The sequence below is a fragment of the Nerophis ophidion genome, linkage group LG08, assembly GCF_033978795.1.
Source record: "Nerophis ophidion isolate RoL-2023_Sa linkage group LG08, RoL_Noph_v1.0, whole genome shotgun sequence".
Lineage (NCBI taxonomy): Eukaryota > Metazoa > Chordata > Actinopteri > Syngnathiformes > Syngnathidae > Nerophis > Nerophis ophidion.
Genome location: NC_084618.1, coordinates 50,278,498 through 50,304,591, shown reverse-complemented (window position 1 = coordinate 50,304,591; position 26,094 = coordinate 50,278,498). Strand labels below are relative to the sequence as shown.

General features: G+C 39.3%; 1 protein-coding gene across 2 annotated transcripts in view; it reads right to left on the bottom strand.

The window, feature by feature from the left end:
• The window catches only part of itgb4 (integrin, beta 4), a 68,922-nt gene extending 48,356 nt beyond the window's left edge, over positions 1 to 20,566 (bottom strand). For both annotated transcript variants that reach the window (XM_061908799.1, XM_061908800.1), the window contains exons 1-10: positions 20,502 to 20,566; positions 15,850 to 15,938; positions 14,100 to 14,182; positions 5,954 to 6,055; positions 5,654 to 5,858; positions 5,496 to 5,592; positions 5,242 to 5,413; positions 2,459 to 2,722; positions 2,283 to 2,372; positions 2,082 to 2,204 (exon numbers count right to left, since the gene is read on the bottom strand). In XM_061908799.1, the coding sequence (XP_061764783.1) occupies positions 2,082 to 2,204; positions 2,283 to 2,372; positions 2,459 to 2,722; positions 5,242 to 5,413; positions 5,496 to 5,592; positions 5,654 to 5,858; positions 5,954 to 6,055; positions 14,100 to 14,182; positions 15,850 to 15,938; positions 20,502 to 20,551 (1,275 nt within the window). In that variant the 5' untranslated portion in view covers positions 20,552 to 20,566. The remainder of the gene's footprint in view (positions 1 to 2,081; positions 2,205 to 2,282; positions 2,373 to 2,458; positions 2,723 to 5,241; positions 5,414 to 5,495; positions 5,593 to 5,653; positions 5,859 to 5,953; positions 6,056 to 14,099; positions 14,183 to 15,849; positions 15,939 to 20,501) is intronic.
• Positions 20,567 to 26,094: the final 5,528 nt, after the last annotated feature.

Genomic DNA, 26,094 nt, shown 5'->3' with positions numbered 1-26,094 from the left:
ACTAAGAGGCCGCTGGAAGGACAAACCGTAAAAGTCCACTTTCCAAGGTAAATGCTGCACATTATTATTACATTACTTCATAAAACTAATATAGTTGTTTATAATACATTGTGTTATACTGTTTTTATACAATATTTATTATCTAAAAATATTCCTCCTTCTTCTAAAAGGCATAACATGTAACATGGTGAAATGGTACTGTTTTGGAGCAAATAGGGGGAGAAAGCACCATTTAAATTGATTTTAATTATTTTCAATAAGAGACGTTTATTTCAGATACAAGCGTTTTGAGTTAAGAGCTCCATCACAAAGTTTTGGTGGTACTGTACAACAAGACATTTATCAAAACTGCTTTTACGGTATTTGCCTTCCACCTTGAAGATCATAATTTTCCCTGTCACCGGTCTCCGCAGCGAATCAATCGTGCGACTATTTCTAACATAGTTTTCACACCCATTGCTTTTTCTGACGCATATATATATATATATATATATATATATATATATATATATATATATATATATATATATATATATAAATATATATATGTGTATATATATATATATATATATATGTGTATATATATATATATATATATATGTATGTATGTATATATATCCATCCATCCATTTTCTACCGCTTATTCCCTTTCGGGGTCGCGGGGGGCGCTGGCGCCTATCTCAGCTACAATCGGGCGGAAGGCAGGGTATATATATATATATATATATATATATATATATATATATATATATATTGGCCCTACAATGAATCGGCGACTTGTCCAGGGTGTACTCCGCCTTCCGCCCGATTGTAGCTCAGATAGGCGCCAGCGCCCCCTGCGACCACAAAAGGGAATAAGCGGTAGGAAATGGATGGATGGTAGGCCCTACAATGAGATGGCGACTTGTCCAGGGTGTACACCGCCTTGCGCCCGATTGTAGCTGCGATAGGCACCTGCACCCCCCACGACCCCAAAGGGAATAAGCGGTATAAAATGGATGGATGGACGGATGGATTTATATATATATATATACATACATATATATATGTTGGCCCTGCGATAAAATGGCGACTTGTCCAGGGTGTACCCTGCCTTCCGCTCGAATGTAGCTGAGATAGGCTCCAGCACCCCCTGCGACCCCAAAAGGGACAAGCGGTAGAGAATGGATGGATATATATATATATATATATATACACAGTATATAAAATATGATAATTCTTGTTACACATTTCTGTTATTCCAGTGTATTATATTTTCAAATAATATTAAAAAGTAGTCAGATATTATCCATATAGCGTTATGTTTTAAAAAATATACAGTCGTCCATAAATGAGAACACAGTGCAAAGGTTATTTGATTTCAGAAGTTATACTCGGACTAAAAGATCAATTAAAAGCTAAGGAAGTTTTTGCAGTTCATTTTCTTATTTAAAGCGTCAATAAGTCGTTCACCTAATTTCACCTTTTGACACCTTATCAAACTTGATGAGATACCGAATGTGGGTTATATCAGCTGTAGGTAGAGCTGCAACTATTATTAATTTTAATAGTCCACTAGTCAGCGATCATTTTTACAATTAGTGAACAAGTGAAATGATTATTACTAATAATGTGTTTTACACAATTGAGATGAGTTTGACGTTGAGTCTGAAACTTGATTTTAACCATTTTTTTAAAAACATATTATAGTAGATTAATTTGAAACAGAATAAACATAAATGACTGAGAAAAAGAAATGTGTAACTGCCAAAAAAGCAGAGAACTTAAAGGGGCGCCTTGAGGAACGCCTCAGTTATGCAAATCACAAGTTTGGACCCCAGTGCTCTGTTTGTTAGCAAGGTTAAAATCTCAATGCAGGATTCTGTCAACCTGTTTTCAGTGGTTTGAGTTTCTCCATACAAAAGGAGCACTCTGGTGTTTTTAGGAATTTGCTCCAAAATGTTTGTCTCCCAAGTTTTAAACTGAACTGGTACGTGTCATTCTCGGGCCAAATTTGGTCCCTGGCCCGCCAGTTGAACAGCTCTATATTGTATGTGTATGGTATTACTAATGGCTGTTAGGTTGCTCGCTCAGTCACTTACTACTGCACCAGGCTTGAAATCGAAGTCTCCTTCTTCCGCAACATTTCCACTGGTGGACAAGAACTGAGCCTCAAAGGCTTTGGGCCTGTCTTCTGCACGAATTCTCATCTTGGAACGGATATTCTAAAAGAATACACAAACAGTGACTTGTTAAGTTCACAGCAGATTGACTTGAGACATTCCAAAAAATGTTTTGTTTACATTGAAGGCAATCTCCATGACTTGAAGGATGTTGGATGAGTCCTCCTGCAGCAGGCCCACCTCAGCAATGGGGAAGTACTCTTGAAGTTTCTTAACAAAGAAGTGCACACAGTAGATTATTTCCTACAAAACTTGCTTTGTTACATACCGCATTGGTCGCCAAAATAACCACCAACCTTGTAGTACGTAAAGCAGTTGTTGGTGACGGCGAATACGGGAATGATGTTATTTTTGCCGAGCACACGGACCAAGGTAGGTATGGAGGGGTAATCTTGCGTGATATCCTTTGTGTATCTGCCTTTGTCATCCAGGTGGCACAACTCATCGTTGCGTGGCAGGATGCCCGAAAGCACGTTGGCGCCATCGGCCTCGTAGTGGAAAGCGGACTCGGTGGAGAAAACCAGCAGATGTGTACTTTGCTGTCGCCAACCGATCTTATCCTGAGGACGGGCAAACCAAAGCATACCATCATTACCACATGTATACATTCTTAATATCGATATTTTTGTCACGTTGTTGCTTTTTTTAATTTAACTTTGTTTATCGAGACTTTTTCTCGAACAATTGTGTGTCGTAGTAGCCTACGTAATAAGCAAATTATCCTTTTAAGTTATATACGATTACAATGTTTTAGATTATTGTATTATTTTTGCTTGAATAGGGTTCTTGTGTTCTCATAATCATAATCAGTTAACCAAAGACAATTTCACAAAATTATTAAATGATCAAAACATTTAAAGTCAAAAATATTGGTATCAGTAGCCCTGTATTTACTTGTTATATTGTCGCCCTCTCAAGTCAAATTAAATGTACTTATTTCTCAGACAAAATCATTACTGCATCTTTTGTACTATAAGCAGCTACTTTTTTCCTTTGCTTTGAAACCTGCGGCTTATAAAACGGTGCGGCTAATTCACTGATTTTTCTTCGCCAACGGCCGTATCGTTTTGTATTTGACAAATGGTTTTCAACACAGACAGAGACACTGAAAAGGTGTGTTTTTGTTTGTGCTATGGTGCCATTTTTTGGACGAGTACGCTTACTGCAGGTGCTGCGGGTTGAAAATGAACTTCCTGTTTCCTTGAACCGGAAGTATATCCGATTTTGTGTATTATTCATCGATAACGGTTCTGCTCAAAAGGATTCTTCATTCATTACTCTGAGAAACGTTTGCAAGTTTTACAATACAACTACAACAATTCATACTTACGAAACCATCTCATGTTTGATGTCTGTAGGAGTGCTTTCATGCATATTTGAACGTGCTATCGTAATGTAATCAAGCCAGTGTCATTAGCATTAGCAAATATGCTCACATGTTTACAAGTGTCTGTGTTAGTTTTATTAACTTATAATGTCTTTTTGTAATCTTTCAGTTTCGTAAATTCACCAAAACATCACCGTGCACTTATTGAATCTGTTTAGCCAATTAGAGAGCTCATTTCCGCAACTAGTGGGTCCATGACGATGACTTCTGTTTTGCTTTGATGAACCGTTTTACTGCCATATGACAGGCACCGTTTGGAAACAATTAAGGTATTTAAATGAACATTTATGAAATATTTTCTCCCGGTATATATCTGCAGGTTTTAGCCCGGTGTGGCTAATATATGTAAAATGTGTTTTTTCTCCTAAAATTTGGTGGGTGCGGCTTAAACACCGGTGCGCTCTATAGCCATAAAAATACAGTATATAATGGGAATTGAATAATTTTGAATGTAACAGTATAATTGGTATTAATAGTAATAGCCAATATGATTACACAGTAGTCATTATATTATGTAGGAATATTTAGGGATGGATTTCCAGCTTCTGCTGTATGTGTTGCCATGTCAACGTATTCTGCCGAGGGCAGAGGTGTCCAAACTATTTCCATTGAGGGCCGCACACTGAAAAATGAAAGCATGCGGGGGCCATTCTGATATTTTTCATTTTCCAAACCAATACAATATATATATTTTTTTACCTTTAGGGCTCCCCTCAAGTTTGGTCTCAGGGACATGAAAGGGTCATTAAAATGTTAAATCAGTCACAAGTCGTTTTTTTTCAATGCTTGAATCTCCAAATCAACTTTAGGCTTATCTGTCGATATAAAGTTATTTTTTTTTCAGATTATGTATTTTTTTGTCAAATCCATTTTTTGGGCAAAAACACAAAATAGCCAATCTTTTAATATTATATAATCAATATAACAACATTGATTTTGAGCAATGACAAATAAAAAAAAAATAAAAAAAGTCCCACAAAAATTCTTGGTGACTAAAAAAAGTATTAAAAATTAGGCATACATTTGTTTCCAATGTTTAAGTCTCTAGATCAACTTTAGAGCTATCTATTGATTATAAGTTTTCATTATTTTAGAAATCTGTTGGTTTGTTTGTTTATTTTATGCCCTTTTTGTTTTGTTTTTTTACACGGCAAACCCATGAAATAAGCAATATTTTCCCCCAAAAATATGAAATTTTTGATGTGAAGTACTTGGAGCTTTAAATAGGTCAATAATTCAAAACATTAAATTTGATTGAATATTATTTTTTGAGCAATGACATTTTTAAATGAAATAAACACCTGCACGACAGCTTTGTGTTATGAAAGACAAAATTGCAACTTTTTCTCGTTACATTCCACTTGTTTGCTGTTTTATTCCACATTTTTATGTTTCATTTTCTTTTCCAGTAGTATTTTTAAAGGGTGCGGGTAAAAGATTAGCTGAGGGCCACAAATGGCCCCAGGGCCGCACTTTGGACACCCCTGGCCGAGGGCTTTCAAAATCAGGAGTGCAGTTCCTCATCACACATCAGGTATACCAGCCATGGGGCTGTTTCTTTTACTAATTTGATTTTGGCTGGTAAAACATTTTTTCATCAGGTTGCGCTGATGTCAGGTCTTCTAATTTTAAACTCCCTTCCATTCAGAAGTAGAATATTGTGGATGTGGTGAGGTGACTGCATGTTCTTACTCCGCAGACTGCAGCCTGCAGTATGGCATCAAAGCCTCCTTCGGGAGCGTCCAGGTTGCCGGAGATGTTTTCATTTTTCAGCTCAGCATTAAAGAAGTCTAAGTCTTTGGTCAGCTTGATGACATTTTGGAAAGAGAACGGAGGGTCACTGTTGGGCCATGGTTGAGCAAGTCTGAAGAAAACACAAGCGAGAGGCTCGTCAGAAAAGGGGGATTTTCCTTAAAAGGTTCATACCACAATTATCGTATTCTTACTTATCGGGTCTCATGTCAGTTTGGGGCTCAATCACTTTGTCCACAAACTTTCCAAATCCGATGGTGTAGTCATCCGACAGTCTCTCCACCAGCAAAGCTATAAAGACAGCATGTGTCAGCAGGACAGTGACAGCCGTCATCACAAAGCGTTCACTTACCGAGCTCCTTGCCCATCTTCTTCAAGTTGCCCAAATCGTCTTCCATGGAGTTGGAGAAGTCCATAAGAATGTACAGATCTATAGGGCCTTTGGTTGGAGCAAACACCTCCACGTCCACCATCTTCTCTTCCCCGGGCAGAAAAGACATGGTCATCTGCTGCGGGGACACCTGCGCTTGCTGCACTTGGACTTTGATCTTCTCATTCTGTGCAAGGACAGAGCGAGAAAAGACAGAGAATGTTTTGTGGGTGAGAGAGTAATAAATGATGGACAGAATAGACGATAGATGAGAAGACCTACTCTTTCGATGGACATTCTGCTCTGGGATGTGATCACGGCACCAGCACTGCAGCCATGAGCCAGAATGTTTTCATACATGTCACAGCGAGGGCCATTGAAGGTCTAAACAAGAAGGATGTTTGATTAGTGAACAGAAAGGAACAAGCAACAATTCTGACAGCTGTCACTAGCCACTATTTCACGTGTCAAACTCAAGGCCGGGGGGTCAAATCTGGCCTGCCACATTGCTTTATGTGGCTCATGGAGGAGGTCTGGAAATAATGTGCGTCAATAAAGCACTTTATATTAATTTAATTAACATATTTGTTCTTTCAATTTTGACAGAACATTTGCATGTACTGTATGTAATTGCAGTTATTTTAAACTTGAGAATTATTTGAAAATGCAAATAAAATTAGTTGTTGCGGGTTGAACATGTGCTTCCTGTTTCCTTGAACCAGAAGTATATCTCGTTTTGTCTACTATTCGTCAATAGCGGTACTGCTCGAAAGGATTCTTCATTCTTCACTCCAAGCAACGTTTGTAAGTTTTACAATATATCTAAAACAATTCATACTTACAAAACCGTCCCATGTCTGATGTCTGTTGGAGTATTTTCATGCATATTTGTATGTGCTATCGTAATGTATTCAAGCCAGCGTCGTTAGCAGCTAGTGGGTCCATGACAATGACTTCTGTCTAGTGTGTCGTAAGTGTGGCCCGCAACATATCTTGGAGTTAAAAAAAAAAAAAGAGTAAGAACTGTTTTAATTTGAAAAAATAAAATAAAATAAAAAAGACCTTCTTGAAAGTTAGGGTCAGCTTTATATTATTGGTGACAAAGTGATTTAATATTTGTATTACAATTTCAGCTGTTTTTCATTAAATTACATAGTTTTGCTCATTTGTTTTTGAAATTTTTGTTTTGGTTTTACCCCTGTAATAATTAATAACAGTACACTTTGTCACCTATACTACAAAACTGACACAAAGTTTTGTCTTTAAATATAGAGATAATGTCTGTTTTACCTTTTCTTTTACAAAATAAAAATATATCAAAAATGGCCCCAATATACTTTGACTTTTTGGTACATGGTGAAAAATTTAATAAAATGCTAGTTCCCCTGCCTTATGATTTCTAAAACTAGTAAGTTATCCATTGATTTGTTCTTAAAAAAAAATCCAATGCACAGGGAACTGCAATAATGTAATAATAAAGATTGTACATTCAAATTAATATATTGTATATTCACTGTAACAAGTCAGAGAGCGGCCCTAACTATGATGTGGCCCTCAATTAAAACCACTTTGACACCATTGCACTATTTGAAATGGTCAATATTTATTTGGTAATTATAGTGCATGGGGAAGTTTGTACTGCACACAACTCTTAACATTAATGTTTGCATTGATGCTAACTCGACCAAATAAGTGACAACCACTCTATCGTCCCTTTTATGATCCAATTTTACATTGTTTCAGGGTTGAATTATTACTTATTGTTGCTTTAATATGTAGTTTATTAGGTTGAATTGGCAATAGATGTAATATGTAACATCGCCCACGCCAGTAAAAATGATCATCTAAACATTTTTGGGATTTCTTTTTATCTGACAAACAAAATGTTTTATTTTTTTTTCGATAAGATTGAAAATTAAATGTAGATGAATGGTTTTCATTGAACAATAATAATATGTGAAGCATTTATATGTTACAAGCTTCACTTTAGACCAGGGGTCACCAACCTTTTTGAAACCAAGAGCTACTTCTTGGGTACTGATTAATACGAAGGGCTAGCAGTTTGATACACACTTAAATAAATTGCCAGAAATAGCCAATTTGCTCAATTTACCTTTAATAAATAAATCTATATATATATATAAAAATGGATATTTCTGTCTGTCATTCCGTCGTACATTTTTTTTCTTTTTACAGAAGGTTTTTTGTAGAGAATAAATTATGAAAAAACACTTAATTGAATGGTTTAAAGGAGGAGAAAACACACAAAAAATGAAAATAAAATTTTCAAACATAGTTCATCTTCAATTTCGACTCTTTAAAATTCCACCGAAAAAAAATAAGACAAAAACTACCTAATTCGAATCTTTTTGAAAAAAAAAAAAATAATAATTTATGGAACATCCTTAGTAATTTTTCCTGATTAAGATTAATTTTAAAATTTTGATGACATGTTTTAAATAGGTTAAAATCCAATCTGCACTTTGTTAGAATATATAACAAAATGGACCAAGCTATATTTCTAACAAAGACAAATCATTATTTCTTCTAGATTTTCCAGAACAAACATTTTAAAAGAAAATCAAAAGACTTTGAAATAAGATTTAAATTTGATTGTACAGATTTTCGAGATTTGCCAGAATATTTTTGTTGAATTTTAATCATAGGTTTGAAGAAATATTTCACAAATATTCTTTGTCAATAAAACAGAAGCTAAAATGAAGAATTTAAATAAAATGTATTTATTATTCTTTACAATAAAAAATATATACTTGAAAATTTATTTAAATTGTCAGGAAAGAAGAGGAAGGAATTTAAAAGGTAAAAAGGTATATGTGATTAAAAATCCTAAAATCATTTTTAAGGTTGTTTTTTTTCTCTAAAATTGTCTTTCTGAAATTTATAAGAAGCAAAGTAAAAAAATAAATGAATTTATTTAAACAAGTGAAGACCAAGTCTTTAATATTTTTCTTGGATTTTCAAATTCTATTTGAGTTTTGTCTCTGTTAGAATAAAAAATGTCGTAAGTGCTGCTATTTGAGTTATTTTTAGAACAGGCCAGCGGGCTACTCATCTGGTCCTTACGGGCTACCTGGTGCCCGCGGGCACCGCGTTGGTGACCCCTGCTCTAGACTATGTCTTGCTATGCAAAGTACAGAGGTACCTCAACTTTTTTATTTAATTATTTACCCATTATTTAAGCAGGAAAAACATCCCATTGAAATTAAAAACCTCTTTTTCAAGGGAGTCCTGGCCAAGAGGGAGCAAAGTTACACATACGATTACATTCAGATTAAAATGACCGTATGGACATTAAGTAAAACAGCTACGGATAATTGAGGCTGCTTCAAAAGCTCTCAGTTTAGATTTAAAAGCATTTAAGGATAAAAGTTCAGTCAGTTTCCAGTCTCTTTGTAACATGTTCCAAGCACAAGGAGCTGCATAGACTAAAGCTTTTTTCTCCAGCTCAGTGCGAGCAAAAGAGACAGAGAGCAACAGGTGATTGTTGGCTCTAAGTGCATAAGAGTCCATACTTCTCTGTGTAATCAATGTACAAATGTAAGCGAGCAATAGTCCCAGAAAAGTGTACCAATAACACTGTCTCCTAGTGGACAAAGAAGGCCATCTCAACCGAGAGTACAAGTCACAGGGGTGTGTCATTGCTCTACAGTTTGTGACAAACCTCAAAGAAGCATGGTAAACAAAGTTGACCATCTGAAGACAGGAATGCGTAGCATTTATATAAAAAAAAGATTGCCATAATCTAGAACAGATAAAAATGTGGCAGAGGCAAGGCGTTTTTTTACACCATTGATTACGGAAGAAAAAACCCAGCATAAGTTTTAGTTTATCCACCAGTTCATTAATAAAATATTTAGAAGTGAGGAAGTCATACATTAAAACACCAAGAAATTTATATTCATGCACTACTTCTATGCTATTCCCTTCAAGAGTGGAGACTACCGGGGGAGTTTGAGGCACCTTCCTTTGATTGGAGAACAGCATAAGTTTTGTCTTGTCAGCATTTTAAGTCCATCCACCCTTTTTCAACCGCTTATTCCCTTTTAAGTAAATAAGTAAATTCTGCACGGCAACAAAAGTTTTCTGCAGGCAATCAACAGCCTTAACTTAAAGGGGAACTGCACTTTTTGGCGGAATTTTGCCTGTCATTATCCTTATCAATCCTTATGTAAGACAAGAACACGTGTTTTTCTTTTTTTAAATTAACAACATATTAAGTTTGTAGATAAATGCGATCAAAAGTCCACTTACGATGGAGCCAATAAAGCCCTTAAAAAAACATCCAAACACCTCCATCAATGTTTTATATACAGTACACACTGTAAGTATATATGTAATGTAGTAACAAGCATACTGATAATAATATTTAGTATTTATGAATTTGCTAATTTTAAGCATATGACGTCACATTAATTTGAAAAACGCCTCGCCATTTTCCTGTTTTTCTTCGACAACTTCACTGATTACTATTCACTACAGACTTCATCCATCCATCCATCCATCCATCCATCCATCTTCTACCGCTTGTCCCTTTTTACAGTTTTTGCTATCAAACATGTAATACACTTATTCTTTCAACAAATGACTTGTAAATAGGACTTTATTGTTGATAATGCCCATGTTTTTCAACCATCCATCCATCCATTTTTTACCGCTTGTCCCTTTTGGGGTTGCGGGGGGTGCTGGAGCCTATCTCAGCTTCATTCGGGTTGAAGTCAGGGTACACCCTGGACAAATCGCCACCTCATCGCAGGGCCAACACAGATAGACAGACAACATTCACACTCACATTCACACACTAGGGCCAATTTAGTGTCGCCAATCAACTTATCCCCAGGTGCAGGTTTTTGGAAGTGGGAGGAAGCCGGAGTACCCGGGGGGAACCCACGCAATCACGGGGAGAACATGCACACTCCACACAGAAAGATCTTGAGCCCGGGATTGAACCCAGGATTACTCAGGACCTTCGTATTGTGAGGCAGATGCACTAACCCCTCTTCCACCGTGCTGCGTGCAGACTTCATGATCTCCATCCATCCATTTTCTACCGCTTATTCCCTTTTGGGGTCGCGGGGGGGCGCTGGCGCCTATCTCAGCTACAATCGGGCGGAAGGCAGGGTACACCCTGGACAAGTCGCCACCTCATCGCAGGGCCAACACAGATAGACAGACAACATTCACACTCACATTCACACACTAGGGCCAATTTAGTGTTGCCAATCAACCTATCCCCAGGTGCATGTCTTTGGACAGAAGGGAGGAAGCCGGAGTACCCGGAGGGAACCCACGCATTCACGGGGAGAACATGCAAACTCCACACAGAAAGATCCCGAGCCTGGATTTGAACCCAGGACTGCAGGAACTTCGTATTGTGAGGCAGACGCACTAACCCCTTGTCCATCGTGCTTCATGATCTAACATAATAAAACATCACTTACTGTACAATGTCCGCTGTCATTAGGAATTACTGACTTAAAATCCTTGTGAAGAAAAGCGGGTGGAACCAAGCTTCTTTTAATGTATTTCTCACCATTGCCGGGTTTAAATTGACTATCAAATTGTTCCAACTTTTCGGATTATGTCCTCAGGCTTAAAACAAGATGAGAGGCCTGATGGCAATGCCTTCACAGTCCTGTAAAACTTGTCGTCGCGCCCGCCTATACACCATGCTATCTGCGTGCCAGCCGGTCGCTTGCAGTATGAAGCCTATGTTGACCCACGAGAGTGACTGCAAGCCATACTTGCTCAACAGCCATACAGGTTACACTGAGAGTTGTGATATAAAGAACTGTAACACTCTTACTAATATGCGCCACACTGTGAACCCACAGCAAACAAGAATGACAAACACATTTTGGGAGAACATCCCCATTGTAACACAACATAAACACAACAGAAAAAATACCCAGAATCTCTTGCATCCCTAACTCTTCCGGGCTACATTGTACAACCCCGCTAGCACCAAACTCCGCCCACCTAAACCTACGCACGGAGGGGACAGGGGGAGATTTGGTGCTAGCGGGGGTGTATAATGTACCCCAGAATAGTTAGGGATGCATGGGATTCTGGGTATTTGTTCTGTTGTTTATATCACAACTCTCAGTGTAACCTGTATGGCTGTCGAACAAGTACGCCTTGCAGTCGTTTAAGTGTGTTTGCAGGAGCCACATACGACTCGTCGCTGGGCTGGGCTAGATATTTGTACACGTTGTAGAGGGCGTTAAAGGTAGCTCCTTCACGCCCGTATTAATTTTGTTGGGGCAAAAATCAGTAGACATCCGCGAGAATAGTTGCTCTGAAATTCGGGAGTTTCCCGGAAAATTTAGGAGAGTTGACAAGTGTGATGCTGTAAAAGCGGCATTCATTTAAAACTTGCGGGCCGCTCTAACATTAAAATTTCATATTAAGGTGCGTCCCGTGTGTCTGAGACCCTTGGTTAATACATAGCACAAAGCAAAAAAAAAACCTCTGTATGCAGTGTTATTTCATTTTAAATTTCAAAAGAGTTGTGGCTCCCATTGTTTTCTTTATTTTGTGAAACGGGTCAAATTGACTCTTTGGGTGGTAAAGGTTGCCGACCCCTGATCTAGAATAAACTTGCACGAGCTCCGAGGTGAGAAAACAGCTCACCAGTCGATGATGTCATCACAGCCAAACCAGCTTGTTAGCTCTATGTGACAATGCGCCACTAAAATTATCGTAGTTAATCTGTGTTAACATTTTTAATAACAATATCAGTAATATTTGGTTAAAATTCACATCACAAAATGTAAATGTAGTTTTGTTGGCGCATTTTTAGATGTTATTTTATCAATCAAACAAAGGGCTGCACAAGCCACAACAACATCCTCGGTTCAGATCCCACATAAGGGCAAGGAAAAACTCACAACTCAGTGGGATGTCAATGTGAATGACTATGAGAAACCTTGGAGAGGACCGCAGATGTGGGTGACCCCTCCAACTCACTACCCCCCCCCCCCCCCCCCGCCACCCTCCCCCAACGGGGAGACCAAATGCAATGGACGTCGAGTGGGTCCAGCATAATATTGTGAAAGTCCAGTCCATAGTGGATCTAACATAATAGTGAGAGTCCAGTCCATAGTGGGGCCAGCAAGAGACCATCCCGAGCGGAGACGGGTCATTTTAGAGAGCTTTACGGGCGGAAAAGAGGACCTACCATTTGCTCCATTATACGATGACTTTTATTTACGTTTATTTACGAGTTAGAATGCATTAGAAAACATACATCTGTCTTCTTGTCGCTCACAATGATTGTGAACGAGGCAAAATTCCCAAAAAAGTGCAGCTCCCCTTTAAGAGAGCCGCAACTTAAGAGCAGTCTCTCGGCTAATTGTTGTGCTTTAGGTTACAAGCAAAAATTTGAGTTACAAGCATGCCCGCCATAAGTTGGCATAGCAATTGTCAGCGTGAACCCCTTTAGATTTTCCTAAAATATCTGGTCTTTCTCTTTAGCATTAGCTTAAAACTAGATATCAACAACATTTTTGGTTTTTCAAGCACGGAAAGGAAGAAAGTGAGTGGGAAGGAACGTGCTGGGGGAGAAATTACAAAAGAAAAAAGTCAAAAACACAACTTGGCGAAGCAATTAAAGCAAATCACTGCTACTTTGCAACATACAAAAGCAGAATGAGCAAACTAATATTGTTAGAATAATATCTAAACTGCTGACATCAATCCATGAAAATATGGTATAGCTGCTGATGGTCTGTCCGAGAAGCAGCTGGAAAGAGATACAGTAGAAGTTTTTTTTTTTTTGATTGATTGAGCTTTTATTAGTAGATTGCACAGACCAGTACATATTCCGTACAATTGACCACTAAATGGTAACACCCAAGTAAGTTTTTCAACTTGTTTAAGTCGGAGTCCACGTTAATCAATTCATGGTAAGTTCACTCTTTAAGGTAAATGTTGCACATTAATATTATATTACTTCATAAAACTACTGTAGTATTTTTCATTGCAGAGTTTTTCAAATAAGTGTTATCTCTTCTTTTTAAAAATGCAGTTACATTGCAACATTTTGCTGTTTTGGGGCACCAAGCACCAATTAAATTGATTTCAAGTCATTTCAATGAGAGACTTTGCTTTGAAATACAAGTGTTTTGAGTTAAGAGCTATGTCACAGAATCAATAAGTTGTTGTACAGCATTTTGTTCCTATATTTTTTATTTCATATTTATTTAGCTTTTACTTTATAAAAACAAATTGTTGTCCATGTCCAATATTAAATATTGTCAGTCGTATCGGAGAAAGGGTTGCATACGTTCGGTTACCATCACCACGACTCAGAATAGTGATCAACAACATGTGAAAAATAATGGAACATTTCAAGGAAGGGCAGAGACTTGGCTCAATACAAAGTTATTTGATGTTTTTATATGCTGACCTCATCAGGACAGTATGCACAGCCTTTCCCCGCCTGCAGGCATTCTGAGCAGGTTTTGGACCTGGACGCAAAGCAGTAGTTCGCTGTGGGGGGGAAGAGATGGAAGTGAGAAAGAAATCCATGAAACATACATTTGACTTTATTTTAAACACATATTTTCTCAAAGTATACACATAAAGAGTACTTTCACATGGAGGTTCATCGCTTATGAGGCAGAGACTTTTTTTAAACATTACATTCTTCTGTGCTAATCAGTGTTAACAGGATGGTCATTGAGAGGATGACACTAAAAAATGAATAATTCACTTTGAAAAAATATTTGGCTTTCATTTTTTTTTTAATGAAACTTAAAAAAAATTGTGGTTAATCTCTATTTGTTTACCAAATCCATGTGCCGACCCTTTTGCAGGAGAAATGTTCTATCACCTTTTATTTTGTCTTATGGTCTAGTTTATTTAAATCTTTGAACTTGGATTGAAAGTCGAATCTGATAATCTTATATAATAAACAATCGTCCGTCTTCTTTTGAAGTCCAGCATGGCATAAAAATACCGAAACCACAGCATTGCACTTGACTTGTTGCTGCCTCGAGCTTACGCATTTGTGCCAATTGACGCTGGCATATACCAGGGGTGTCAAACTCATTTGGATCAAGGGCCACAAAAACTGCCATCCGAGGGCCGTTTGTAAAGGAATTATATATGAATTTGCTTGCTATATATAAATGTATATAAAATATATTTGTTTAAATACACTGTCGAAAAAAATCAGCAAATTTTATAGTAAAAAACTGGAAACAGTCACCAAAATTTAACTGGAAAACATATAGTTTTTTGTTTTTTTTACAACATATTACGGTGAATGGATTTTTCTACTGGTTTTTATGGGGAAAAAAATGCCAGTTTAGTCGCCAGAATTTTACTGTAAAATGAACAGTGGTTTTTTTACAGCAATTACTTTAAATTGAAAAACCGCACAACTGTTTTTTCTTTTTTAATTCTGGCAACTAAACTGCCAGTTTTTTTACCGTTAACAAAAAAACTGGTACCGTTTTTCCATTAACAGCAATACACCATAAAAACAACAACTGTAGATGTTACGGAAAAAAAAAACTGGCAGCTTGGTTACCAGAATTTTACTATAGAACAATTACTGTAAATGGTAAAACTTTACCACTGTTTCTTTTAATTCTGGTAACAGAGCTGATAATTTTTTACAGTCAAAAAAAGTGATAGTTTTTTTCAACTTATAGCAATATGCTATACAAACCAACATACATTTTACTGTAAAATCTATTTTTCAAGTTACAGTTTAATGGATAACTTGCTTTGAAATCATAGGTCAAGCAGATTTTAAAGTATTTATTTTTATTTTGACAACAAATTGTTTGGACGATATGATAATATATGTTGCAATTTGGATAATGATGAAATGTAAGCAATTTCATGCAGAACATAATTATTTTTCTGTCAAAATGGAAACAAACTAATACATTTAGTAAGAAAAGATAAAGTACTTTATTGACGCATATTATTTCCATGTCATTGATTTGGCGAGCCAGATCTTGAGTTTGACACCTGTGGCATATACCATTAATAGTATTTACTTACGAGTTAGGCCTGTCACTACAGATAAATACAATACTTATAGTAAATAAATACAAATCAAGAACAATTGAGTGAAAATGAACAATTTAGTGTGCCACGGCACAGTGGTTGGGAATCACTGCATTGAATCCATTCACATGTACCGTCAGTGTAAGAGAAGGTCATCAGCATGAGTAGAAGCCAAAGGCTCACTGAGAGATGTAACGTCCATCTCCCCATCTCCTTCCTGCAACTGAAACACAGACATAGAAATACATGCAGAATGAGATGTTTACATATGCTATCAAACATGTATTACACATATTCTTTCAACAAATGAGTTATGACTTGTAAATAGGACTTTATTGTTGATGATGCCCATGTTTTTCAAACATCCATCCATCCATTTTCTACTGCTTGTCCCTTTTAGGGTCGCGGGGGCTGCTGGACCCTCTCTCAGCTGCATTGGGGCAGAAGGCGGTATACACCCTGGACAAGTCGCCATCTCATCACAGGGCCAACACAGATAGACAACATTCACACTCACATTCACACTCTGGGGCCAATTTAGTTTTGCCAATCATCCTATCCCTAGGTGCATGTTTTTGGAGGTGGGAAGAAACCAGAGTACCCGGAGGGAACCCAGGCAGTCACTGGGAGAACACGCAAACTCCACACAAAAAGATCCCGAGCCAAGCTTGCTCAAATTGTACAGCCACAAGGGAGTGTATTCTATTTTGTGATTATTCTTGAACTTTCAAGTCAGTCCGACCTACAGGGTCACTCAGTAAGGGTGAGCATATTGCTAGATGTTCACTCTTTTGTGTGCAGTGGTCCAAGACCCCATTCATGAGACTCTAAATAAACGACAAGGCTCAAAAATCCTGTAAAAATGAGTGAGATAAACTGAGAACGGTCCAATTTGAACCACCTGCATTTTGTCTGTTTCAAGGCCAGGCATAAGTCAATAGGAGATATGCAGACTGGCACTTTTACAGGACCTCATTGTTATTGAACTATCCAAACTTATTTTCTCACTGCCAAATAGACAATAAAACACTATTAATTTGACAGCCCTAATATGTATACATGCTGTTTTACATTACTACAACATTCCACTGAATCTGAACCATTTGCATCCCAAGGAATTAAAATGTATAAATGCACCATAAAGTTGCTTGATATATATATATATATATATATATATATATATATATATATATATATATATATATATATATATATATATAGTATATATACACATACAGTATATACACATATATGTATACTGTATATATATATATACATATATATATATATATATATATATATATACATATATATATATACAGTATATATATATATATATACATATATGTATATATATATATATATCAAGCGTATATAGTGTGCTGTTTGTAAAACAGGGTGTATGTGATGCGTCGGTGCAGTAGCACTGCGTAGAAGTGCTTGTAGTTAGCGCATGTTGCATTTTGCATGTTGCATGTTGCATGCTGCTTCTGCCTGCTACTGTCTGCGTTCCTTACGGGGGGGTGAAAAGAGGAGCTGAGCGCATAAGCCTCCTCTTGCCGGTACACAGCCTCTCCACCACCAACCTACAGTGCCTCCTCGCGGCCACACACGGTAACTGGGACCTCGCGGTCTCAAGCTGAACTGTAGGGGATCTCAAAGCAGCCTTGGGAGAAGAAAAGGCTACGGGAGAAAACCCAGACAGAAAATCAGGAGTGGAGCCCCTGAGGCAACTGGGTGTCATTGCTGACCGCCGCCGGCAGCTCCTGCAGCCAAGCCGATGCCAGATATATTGCCTTGCTTTCCTCTGGGCCACATTGACATCGAGTGAGATCTTGATGTCTGGGCAACCCAAGATCTCCATACTTTTCGCCCAGGCTTTGCGCCTCGGAGAGGTCACTCCAACCTCCCCCCAAAAGGGAGGAAACAACACGGAAGCTGGCAGTCTTAAGTTCCACCCGATTGGCGCCAGCTTCGTCAATGGGAGGTATCATTGACTAATGATTAGCCACCGCCCGCCTCAAGCCAAGCAGCCTCTGGTCAATTAGGTGACAACCCGCCAGAGACGGCATCATCCCGGTGGGGAATAGGGTAAAGCACGACTAGCAAACGTCAACAATTGCACCAAAGATGATCAGAAAAAAAGTGAAAACTGTGAGAAAGAAAACGAAGATACCAGCCCTTCGAGTATGAAGCTGGAATGTCAGAAAAATGCGCTCAGGGCTCTTGTACATGCAGCCTTGATCTCATTGGCGACTCGCGCAAGACCGTTATCATTGACCGTGAGCTCCCCCAACTTAATGTTGACATTGCTGCGCTCCAAGAGACACGTCTTGCTGACTTTGGCTCTCTGAAGGAAAAACACTATACTTTCTTCTGGCAGGGAAAGAGTGCAGAGGAATCCCGGGAATATGGTGTGGGATTTGCGGTGAAAAACACTCTGCTTCCCATGATGGGCCCACCGACCGGAGGGTCTGAGCGGATCCTTATAATCCGCCTTTCTACCAGCAGCGGACCAGCAAACCTGTTGTGTGCTTATGCCCCGACCCTCTACTCACCACCAGAGTCAAAAGAAAAGTTCTACGAGGAGCTTGACGCGGCTGTCAACACCATCTCGAAAAATGAGCATCTGCTACTTCTGGGAGACTTCAATGCCAGGGTAGGTGCTGACCACAAATCCTGGCCAGACTGCATGCCTTGGTCACTTTGGAGTGGGTAGTATGAACAAAACTGGACAACGTCTGCTGGAGCTGTGCTGCTACCACAAGCTCTGCATCACAAAAAACTTCTTCCAGACTAAGCCTCTGCACCAGGTATCCTGGAGACACCCCAGATCAATCAATCAATCAATGTTTACTTATATAGCCCTAAATCACTAGTGTCTCAAAGGGCTGCACAAACCACTACGACATCCTCGGGCAAGGAAAACTCACACCCAGTGGGACATCGGTGACAATAATGACCCAGTGGGACGTCTGTGACAATGATGACTATGAGAACATGATACTGTGATAAACATTGGCACCAGCTTGACCTCATCATCACGAGGCAAGAGGCCCTTAACAGCGTGCTTCTCACAAGGACGTTTCACAGTGCTGACTGCGACACAGACCATTCACTAGTCCTCAGCAATGTCAAGCGTCGACCAAAACAGATCTATCACACCAAGCAGAAGGCCCGTCCACGCATCAATGCCAGCCGTTATACCAACCCGGCTGTCACACAATGCTTCCTTACCTCCCTTGACCAAGAACTCTGTGGACCATCAATCAGGCAAAGTGCTGTGGACAAATGGAATTGCTTGCGTGATACCATCTACGACCAAGCCATTGCAACATACGGGAAGAGATCAAGAAGAAATGCAGACTGGTTTGAGGCTAGAACTGCCGTGATGGAGCCAGTTATAGAGGCAAAGCGTACCGCTTTCCTCAAGCACAAGGGAAACCCCTCACAGAGGAACCTTGATGCCTTGAGAAAGGGCAAGAGCGAAGACCAGCGAATGGCACGTAGCTGTGCCAACAACTACTGGCTCGAGCTCTCCTCAAACATACAAAGGGCCTCAGACACGGGAGTTATCAGGGGCATGTATGAGGGGATAAAACAAGCAACCGGCCCGTCCATCAAGAAAAGAGCACCACTGAAAGCCAAGTCTGGTGAAGTGATCACTGACCTCAACAAGCAGATGGGAAGATGGGCCGAACACTATACGGAGTTATATGCCACTGAGAGCATTGTGTCAGAGGCGGGTCTGAATGGAGTTGCAAACCTGCCTTTTACGATGGATCTCGACAAGGAACCCACGCAGGAAGAGCTCAGCAAAGCTATTAAAAACCTTGCATGCGACAAGGCCCCAGGTGCTGACGGGATAACACCTGATGTCATAAAACTTGTGAAACCTTCGTTACTGCCGCACCTTCACGATCTCCTCTGACTTTGTTGGAAAGATGGAGCCGTCCCCCAGGATCTGCGTGACTCCAAGATTGTCACACTGTATAAGAACAAGGGAGACTGTAGTGACTGTAATAGTTACCGCGGCATTTCCCTGCTTAACATCGTGGGGAAAGTCTTTGCTCGTGTCACCCTTGCTAGACTCCACCTCCTTGCAGAACGTGTCTACCCTGAGTCACAATGTGGCTTTAGGGCAGCAAGATCCACAGTGGACATGATTTTCACCCTTCGGCAGCTGCAGGAGAAGTGCTGGGAACAGAGGAGACCCTTATATCTCACCTTTGTCGATCTCACTAAAGCATTCGACCTTGTCAGCAGAGATGGTCTTTTCAAGCTGCTTCCAAAGATCGGCTGCCCCCCAAAAGTCCTTGCCGTCATAATATCATTCCACAAAAACACACAGGGTTCCGACTGTCGGGAAGGAGGAACATCAGAGGCCTTTCCAATCCGCAGCGGCGTAAAACAGGGCTGCGTTCTTGCGCCAACCCTCTTTGGAATTTTCTTCTCCCTCGTTCTGTCTACTGCTTTCGGCACATGTGCTGAAGGTGTCCTACACACGAGAGCTGATGGGAAACTTTTCAACCTTGCCCGTTTGCCCTCCAAGACCAAGGTGACCAGTGTCCTCCTGAGGGATGTGCTTTTTGCTGATGATGCAGCTCTAGCATCCCACACCGAGTCCGGGCTCCAGAGGCAAATGGACAGGCTTTCATCTGTCTGTAAAGAGTTTGGTCTCACAATCAATCTAAAGAAGACCAATGTCATGGGCCAAGATGCTGAAACTCCACTCTCCATCTCTGTCGACAATCAGACTCTGGAATGTGTCAACACCTTTACATACCTTGGATCCGCAATCTCCAGTGACTTGTCACTCGACACAGAACGTGCCATCCGGCTTGCGAGAGCCGCCACAGTGATGGCCAGGCTGCCCAAAAGAGTATGGTCGAACAACCAGCTATTCACGCGCACTAAACTCCAGGTCTACCAAGCCTGCGTCATTAGCACACTGATGTATGGCAGCGAGGCCTGGACCACCTACACCAGACATGAGAAACAGCTTAACAGCTTCCACCTGCGCTGTCTTCGCCGCATCCTGGGAATCTCATGGCAGGACAAAGTTCCCAAGATGGAAGTCCTAGATCGTGCTCACTCCACCAGCCTGTTCACCATGCTCAGCCAACACCGCCTGAGATGGCTTGGCCATGCCCACAGGATGGACCCCAGCCGGCTACCCAGAGCTGTCCTGTACGGCGAATTGTCAACAGGCTCCAGACCCCTTGGTCGCCCCCGACTGCGTTTCAATGACGTGTGCAAACGTGACATGAAACTGGCAGATATCGACCACAAAAACTGGGAGGAAGTTGCAAAAGACTGTGATATATGGAGGCAGACTGTTGCCACAGGAAGCCGCCGTGCTGAGGAGAAGCATATCTCCCTGTTGCAGGCGAGGAGACTAAAGCGGAAAGTGCGTGACGCGGGACCTGCTCCTGTGTCAGAACCCTCCCCATACGACTGTGCCAACTGCACCAGAGATTGTCACTCCAGAGTGGGGCTGTACAGCCACAGCCGCCGCTGCAAGGAAGAATGAACTCCCCTAGGCGCAACCCATTGTCACTATTGACGGACGGATACCTATGGACACGTATATTATATATATATATATATATATATACATATATATATATATATATATATATACATATATATATATATATATATATATATATATACATATACAAACCCCGTTTCCATTTGAGTTGGGAAATTTTGTTAGATGTAAATATAAACGGAATACAATGATTTGCAAATCATTTTCAACCCATATTCAGTTGAATATGTTACAAAGACAACATATTTGATGTTCAAACTGATAAACATTTTTTTTTTGCAAATAATCATTAACTTTAGAATTTGATGCCAGCAACACATGACAAAGAAGTTGGGAAAGATGGCAATAAATACTGATAAAGTTGAGGAATGCTCGTCAAACACTTATTTGGAACATCCCACAGGTGTGCAGGCTAATTTGGAACAGATGGGCGCCATGATTTGGTATAAAAGCAGCTTCCATGAAATGCTAAGTAATTCACAAACAAGGATGGGGCGAGGGTCACCAATTTATAAGCAAATTGTCGAACAGCTTTAGAACAACATTTCTCAACGAGCTATTGCAAGGAATTTAGGGATTTTACCATCTACGGTCTGTAAAATCATCAAAAGGTTCAGAGAATCTGGAGAAAACACTGCACGGGTAAGAATCTGCACGGGTAAGCGATGATATTATGGCCCTTTCAGTGTGTAAAAGATATCACCACATGGGCTCAGGAACACTTCATAAAACCACTGTCAGTAACTACAGTTGGTCGCTACATCTGTAAGTGCAAGTTAAAACTCTACTATGCAAAGCAAAATCCATTTATCAACAATATCCAGAAACACCGCCGGCTTCGCTGGGCCCGAGCTCATCTAAGATGGACTGATGCAAAGTGGAAAGGTGTTCTGTGGTCTGACGAGTTCACATTTCAAATAATATTAAGAAACTGTGGACATGGTGTCCTCCGGAACAAAGAGGAAAATAACCATTCGGATTGTTATAGGCGCAAAGTTCGAAAGCCAGCATCTGTGATGGTATGGGGGTGTATTAGTGCCCAAGTCATGGGTAACTTACACATCTGTGAAGGCACCATTAATGCTGAAAGGTCCATACAGGTTTTGGAGCAACATATGTTGTCATCCAAGCAATGTTATTTCAGCAAGACAATGCCAAGCCACATGTTACAACAGCGTGGCTTCGTATTAAAAGAGTGCGGGTACTTTCCTGGCCCGCCTGCAGTCCAGACCTGTCTCCCATCGAAAATGTGTGGCGCATTATGAAGCGTAAAATACAACAGCGGAGACCCCGGACTGTTGAACGACTGAAGCTCTACATAAAACAAGAATGGGAAAGAATTCCACTTTCAAAGCTTCAACAATTAGTTTCCTCAGTTCCCAAACGTTTATTGAGTGTTGTTAAAAGAATAGGTGATGTAACACAGTGATGAACATGCCCTTTCCCAACTACTTTGGCACGTGTTGCAGCCATAAAATTCAAAGTTAATTATTATTTGCAAAAAAAAATTACGTTTATGAGTTCGAACATCAAATATGTTGTCTTCGTAGTGCATTCAACTGAATATGGGTTGAAAAGAATCTTCAAATCATTGTATTCCATTTATATTTACATCTAACACAATTTGTTGCCTGTCCCCTTATCCTAAAAGTAGACTTTACAAAGAAATAGATTGATATACATCCTTCAGAAATGTTACAATTTTACATATATATGTTATCCCTCATCTTAATTATAATTTAAGTTGATTTTTGTGTTAAAAACAAATTTTAAATTCACTCTTAAGTTGTGTCCTGTTACAATACGATACCCCATCTGACCATGAAATAATCCACAAGTCACATGGTCCACAGAAAGTTGCATCATTCATTCCTCTGCAGGCCATGGGAAAGTCAAAAGAATGTTAAAATCACTTAATTGTCTGTATATATGATGATAGTTCAACTATGACTGCATGCCCGGTCCTGTCTTTAAATACTTCTTAAAACACTTTTTTTTTGTTGAACTACTGCAAGTGCTTCGTCAGCCTGCCAATTAGCATGAATGTCATGTGGTTATGATTAACGTATTTGCTAATTCACACCGGATAATTTCAGTTCTTCTACTCAAATGAAGAGTCATCTTGACCCAAAGAACCTTGTATTTTTTGTTTTGCCTTATGTGGGCCAATACACATTTTAATTGCGCATATTCGATTTAAGGTTAGAGAACATTTTTATTTTGAGCAACTTTTCTTTTCAGTGCAGCCGTAAGTCAAAATATATTTTTGTCATGAAAATGTTAAATGTATTATCGGTTTCCTTAGTTTCTGTATTTATGTTCTGTCCAGCGCTCTTATTTTTGTTTCCAAAATTTCTAGAGTTGCTTCGTTTTCTTCCAAGTTGCTTAACATTCCCTATGCTTCCTGTGCACTATTTATTTTTGTTAATATATACATTTTACCTCGACTTCATTCGCCTGTCGTCCAGGATCGATGTCACCCAAACTACAACGTAACGATTTCAATTGTACAGTATACTGCAGGCCATTAAAAGGGAACGACACTTTTTGGGGATTTTTTTTTTTCACTCATTCACACTCTTTATGAGAGAAAAAAACACATTTTTAATGCATTCTAAGTCGTACATAAACATTAATAAAGCTGGTTAAAGTTAATTCTAGATTATAAATCATATCTCTTGCCTGGATAGTAGAAGGGTGTAGCCAGAAACTGAAAAGCAGTGATGCGCAGTAACAAGCTACATCGAGCTAAACTGTGTAGCTTAACTACATTTTTCAGTAGCTTGGCGGTAGCTTAGCTACTTTTAAACGAGAAGCAATTCTTGTAGTTTAGCTACTTCCTACCTCCCTGTAATGTTTGTCTGATCTTGAATGGGATTGTGCTGAAAATGTTAATTTCCCTTCGGGGATTGTTAAAGTATTTCTGATTCTGATTCATACTTATAGATCAATGTAATGAGGAATCATACATCAAACTACAAGCTACAAAAGAGAAAATGGACTGCGAATCCAGGCCAAAAAATATAAAGAAAATACAATGACACGGATGAATGAGAACATCCATACATACGGCGAAAACACATGATTGGTTGGTGTTTGTGTGATGAGTCACAATTGGCGAAGGTTAAGGCGAATCATTACTGGCAATCAGGGGCAAGATGAGGCAGCTCATCAAAACTAGTAAGAATGTCACATGAGAATGAGGGAGTCGGAGACAGAGGGATGCCTCAAGCTGACGACTCAAAAAACAACAACATGCTTGAATGGCAGAGGGTTTCTCTCCTGCAGATTACGTTTTCCTTTTGTGATGAAGTTTACAGGCTAGAAATCCACAATAATGCTAATATTTGGCCATATTAGGACAAATGTATGCGTTTAGAGAAAACTATGCTCAAAACCTTAGTTTTTAGTTATTTACTATGTAAAACAAAATCATAACTGATCTTTTCACTGAAGATGTGGAACACAAATTTAGGAACACACATTAAGGTGAGTTGAGTTCATGGAAAGTTTTACTGCACATAACCATTATCAACTGTTCCCAAACAACACACAAGTCATTAATATATTATCCATCCATCTATATATATATATATATATATATATATATATATATTATAGGAGTGGGTCAAAGAAAAGGCAAACTAAATAAATACATACAGTGGGGACACCTAGATTTGTTGTTGCTGGGTGTCCTCAGCTAAATGAAATATAATTAATAGTAATGGACCCAATACCATTTGTACACTCTCAGTTACATTAACATTGACATTATACATGTGGGCCCATGGGTATACTGTATTCATCCATTTTCTACCCCTTGTCCCTTTTGGGGTCGCGGGGGGTGCTGGAGCCTATAAATGCTGTTAAATGTACCTTTGATGTAACAAGCTACTTTTGCCATATAGCTTGTAGTGTAGCTTGCTACAATTCTCCAGGGATAGCTTCTTTTGTAGCGTAGCTTTATTTAACTGAGATTCATTTATAGTTTAGCTTACTACATTTTCAAAGTAGCTTGCCCATCACTGCCGAAAAGTTGTTTAACTTTGACTAGATGGCAAGAAAGATACGAAAAGACGCTTGTTTTGCACCCGCCTTTATTTTATTCATTCATCGCAAAGATTATGAGTGCTGTTAATTTATCTAAACGGGAAGATATGAACATCCCATCAGTCACCATCCCAGTGAGAGAATACCTTGAACAGTAAGTGATTGTTTTATTATGTTTGTTGTCTCTCATGAATTCTACTGAGAGTTGTAGTCAGTGTGATTGTTGAAGGAAAAAGCGAACATTATCATGTGTCTATTAAAGGCCTACTGAAACCCACTACTACCCACCACGCAGTCTGATAGTTTATATATCAATGATGAAATATTAACATCGCAACACATGCCAATACGGCCTTTTTAGTTTACTAAATTAGAATTTTAAATTTCCCGGAAGTTTCGTCCTGGAAACGTTGTATAATGATGACGTGTACGCAAGACGTCACGGGTTTTTAGGAAGTATGAGCGCTGCACGCACACACAGCTAAAAGTCGTCTGCTTTAACGGCATAATTACACAGTATTTTGGAAAACTGTGTTGCTGAATCTTTTGCAATTTGTTCAATTAATATTGGAGAAGTCAAAGTAGCAAGATGGAGTTGGGAAGCTTTAGCCTTTAGCCACACAAGCACACGGTGATTCCTTGTTTAAAATTCACAGAGTTGAAACTTTCCTATGGATCACAGCAGACATGGATCCCGACTACTTGTCAACCAGCAGGTTTCGGTGAGAAAATTGTGGTTAAAAAGTCCCCACTTACTGGATATCAGCTGAGCTTG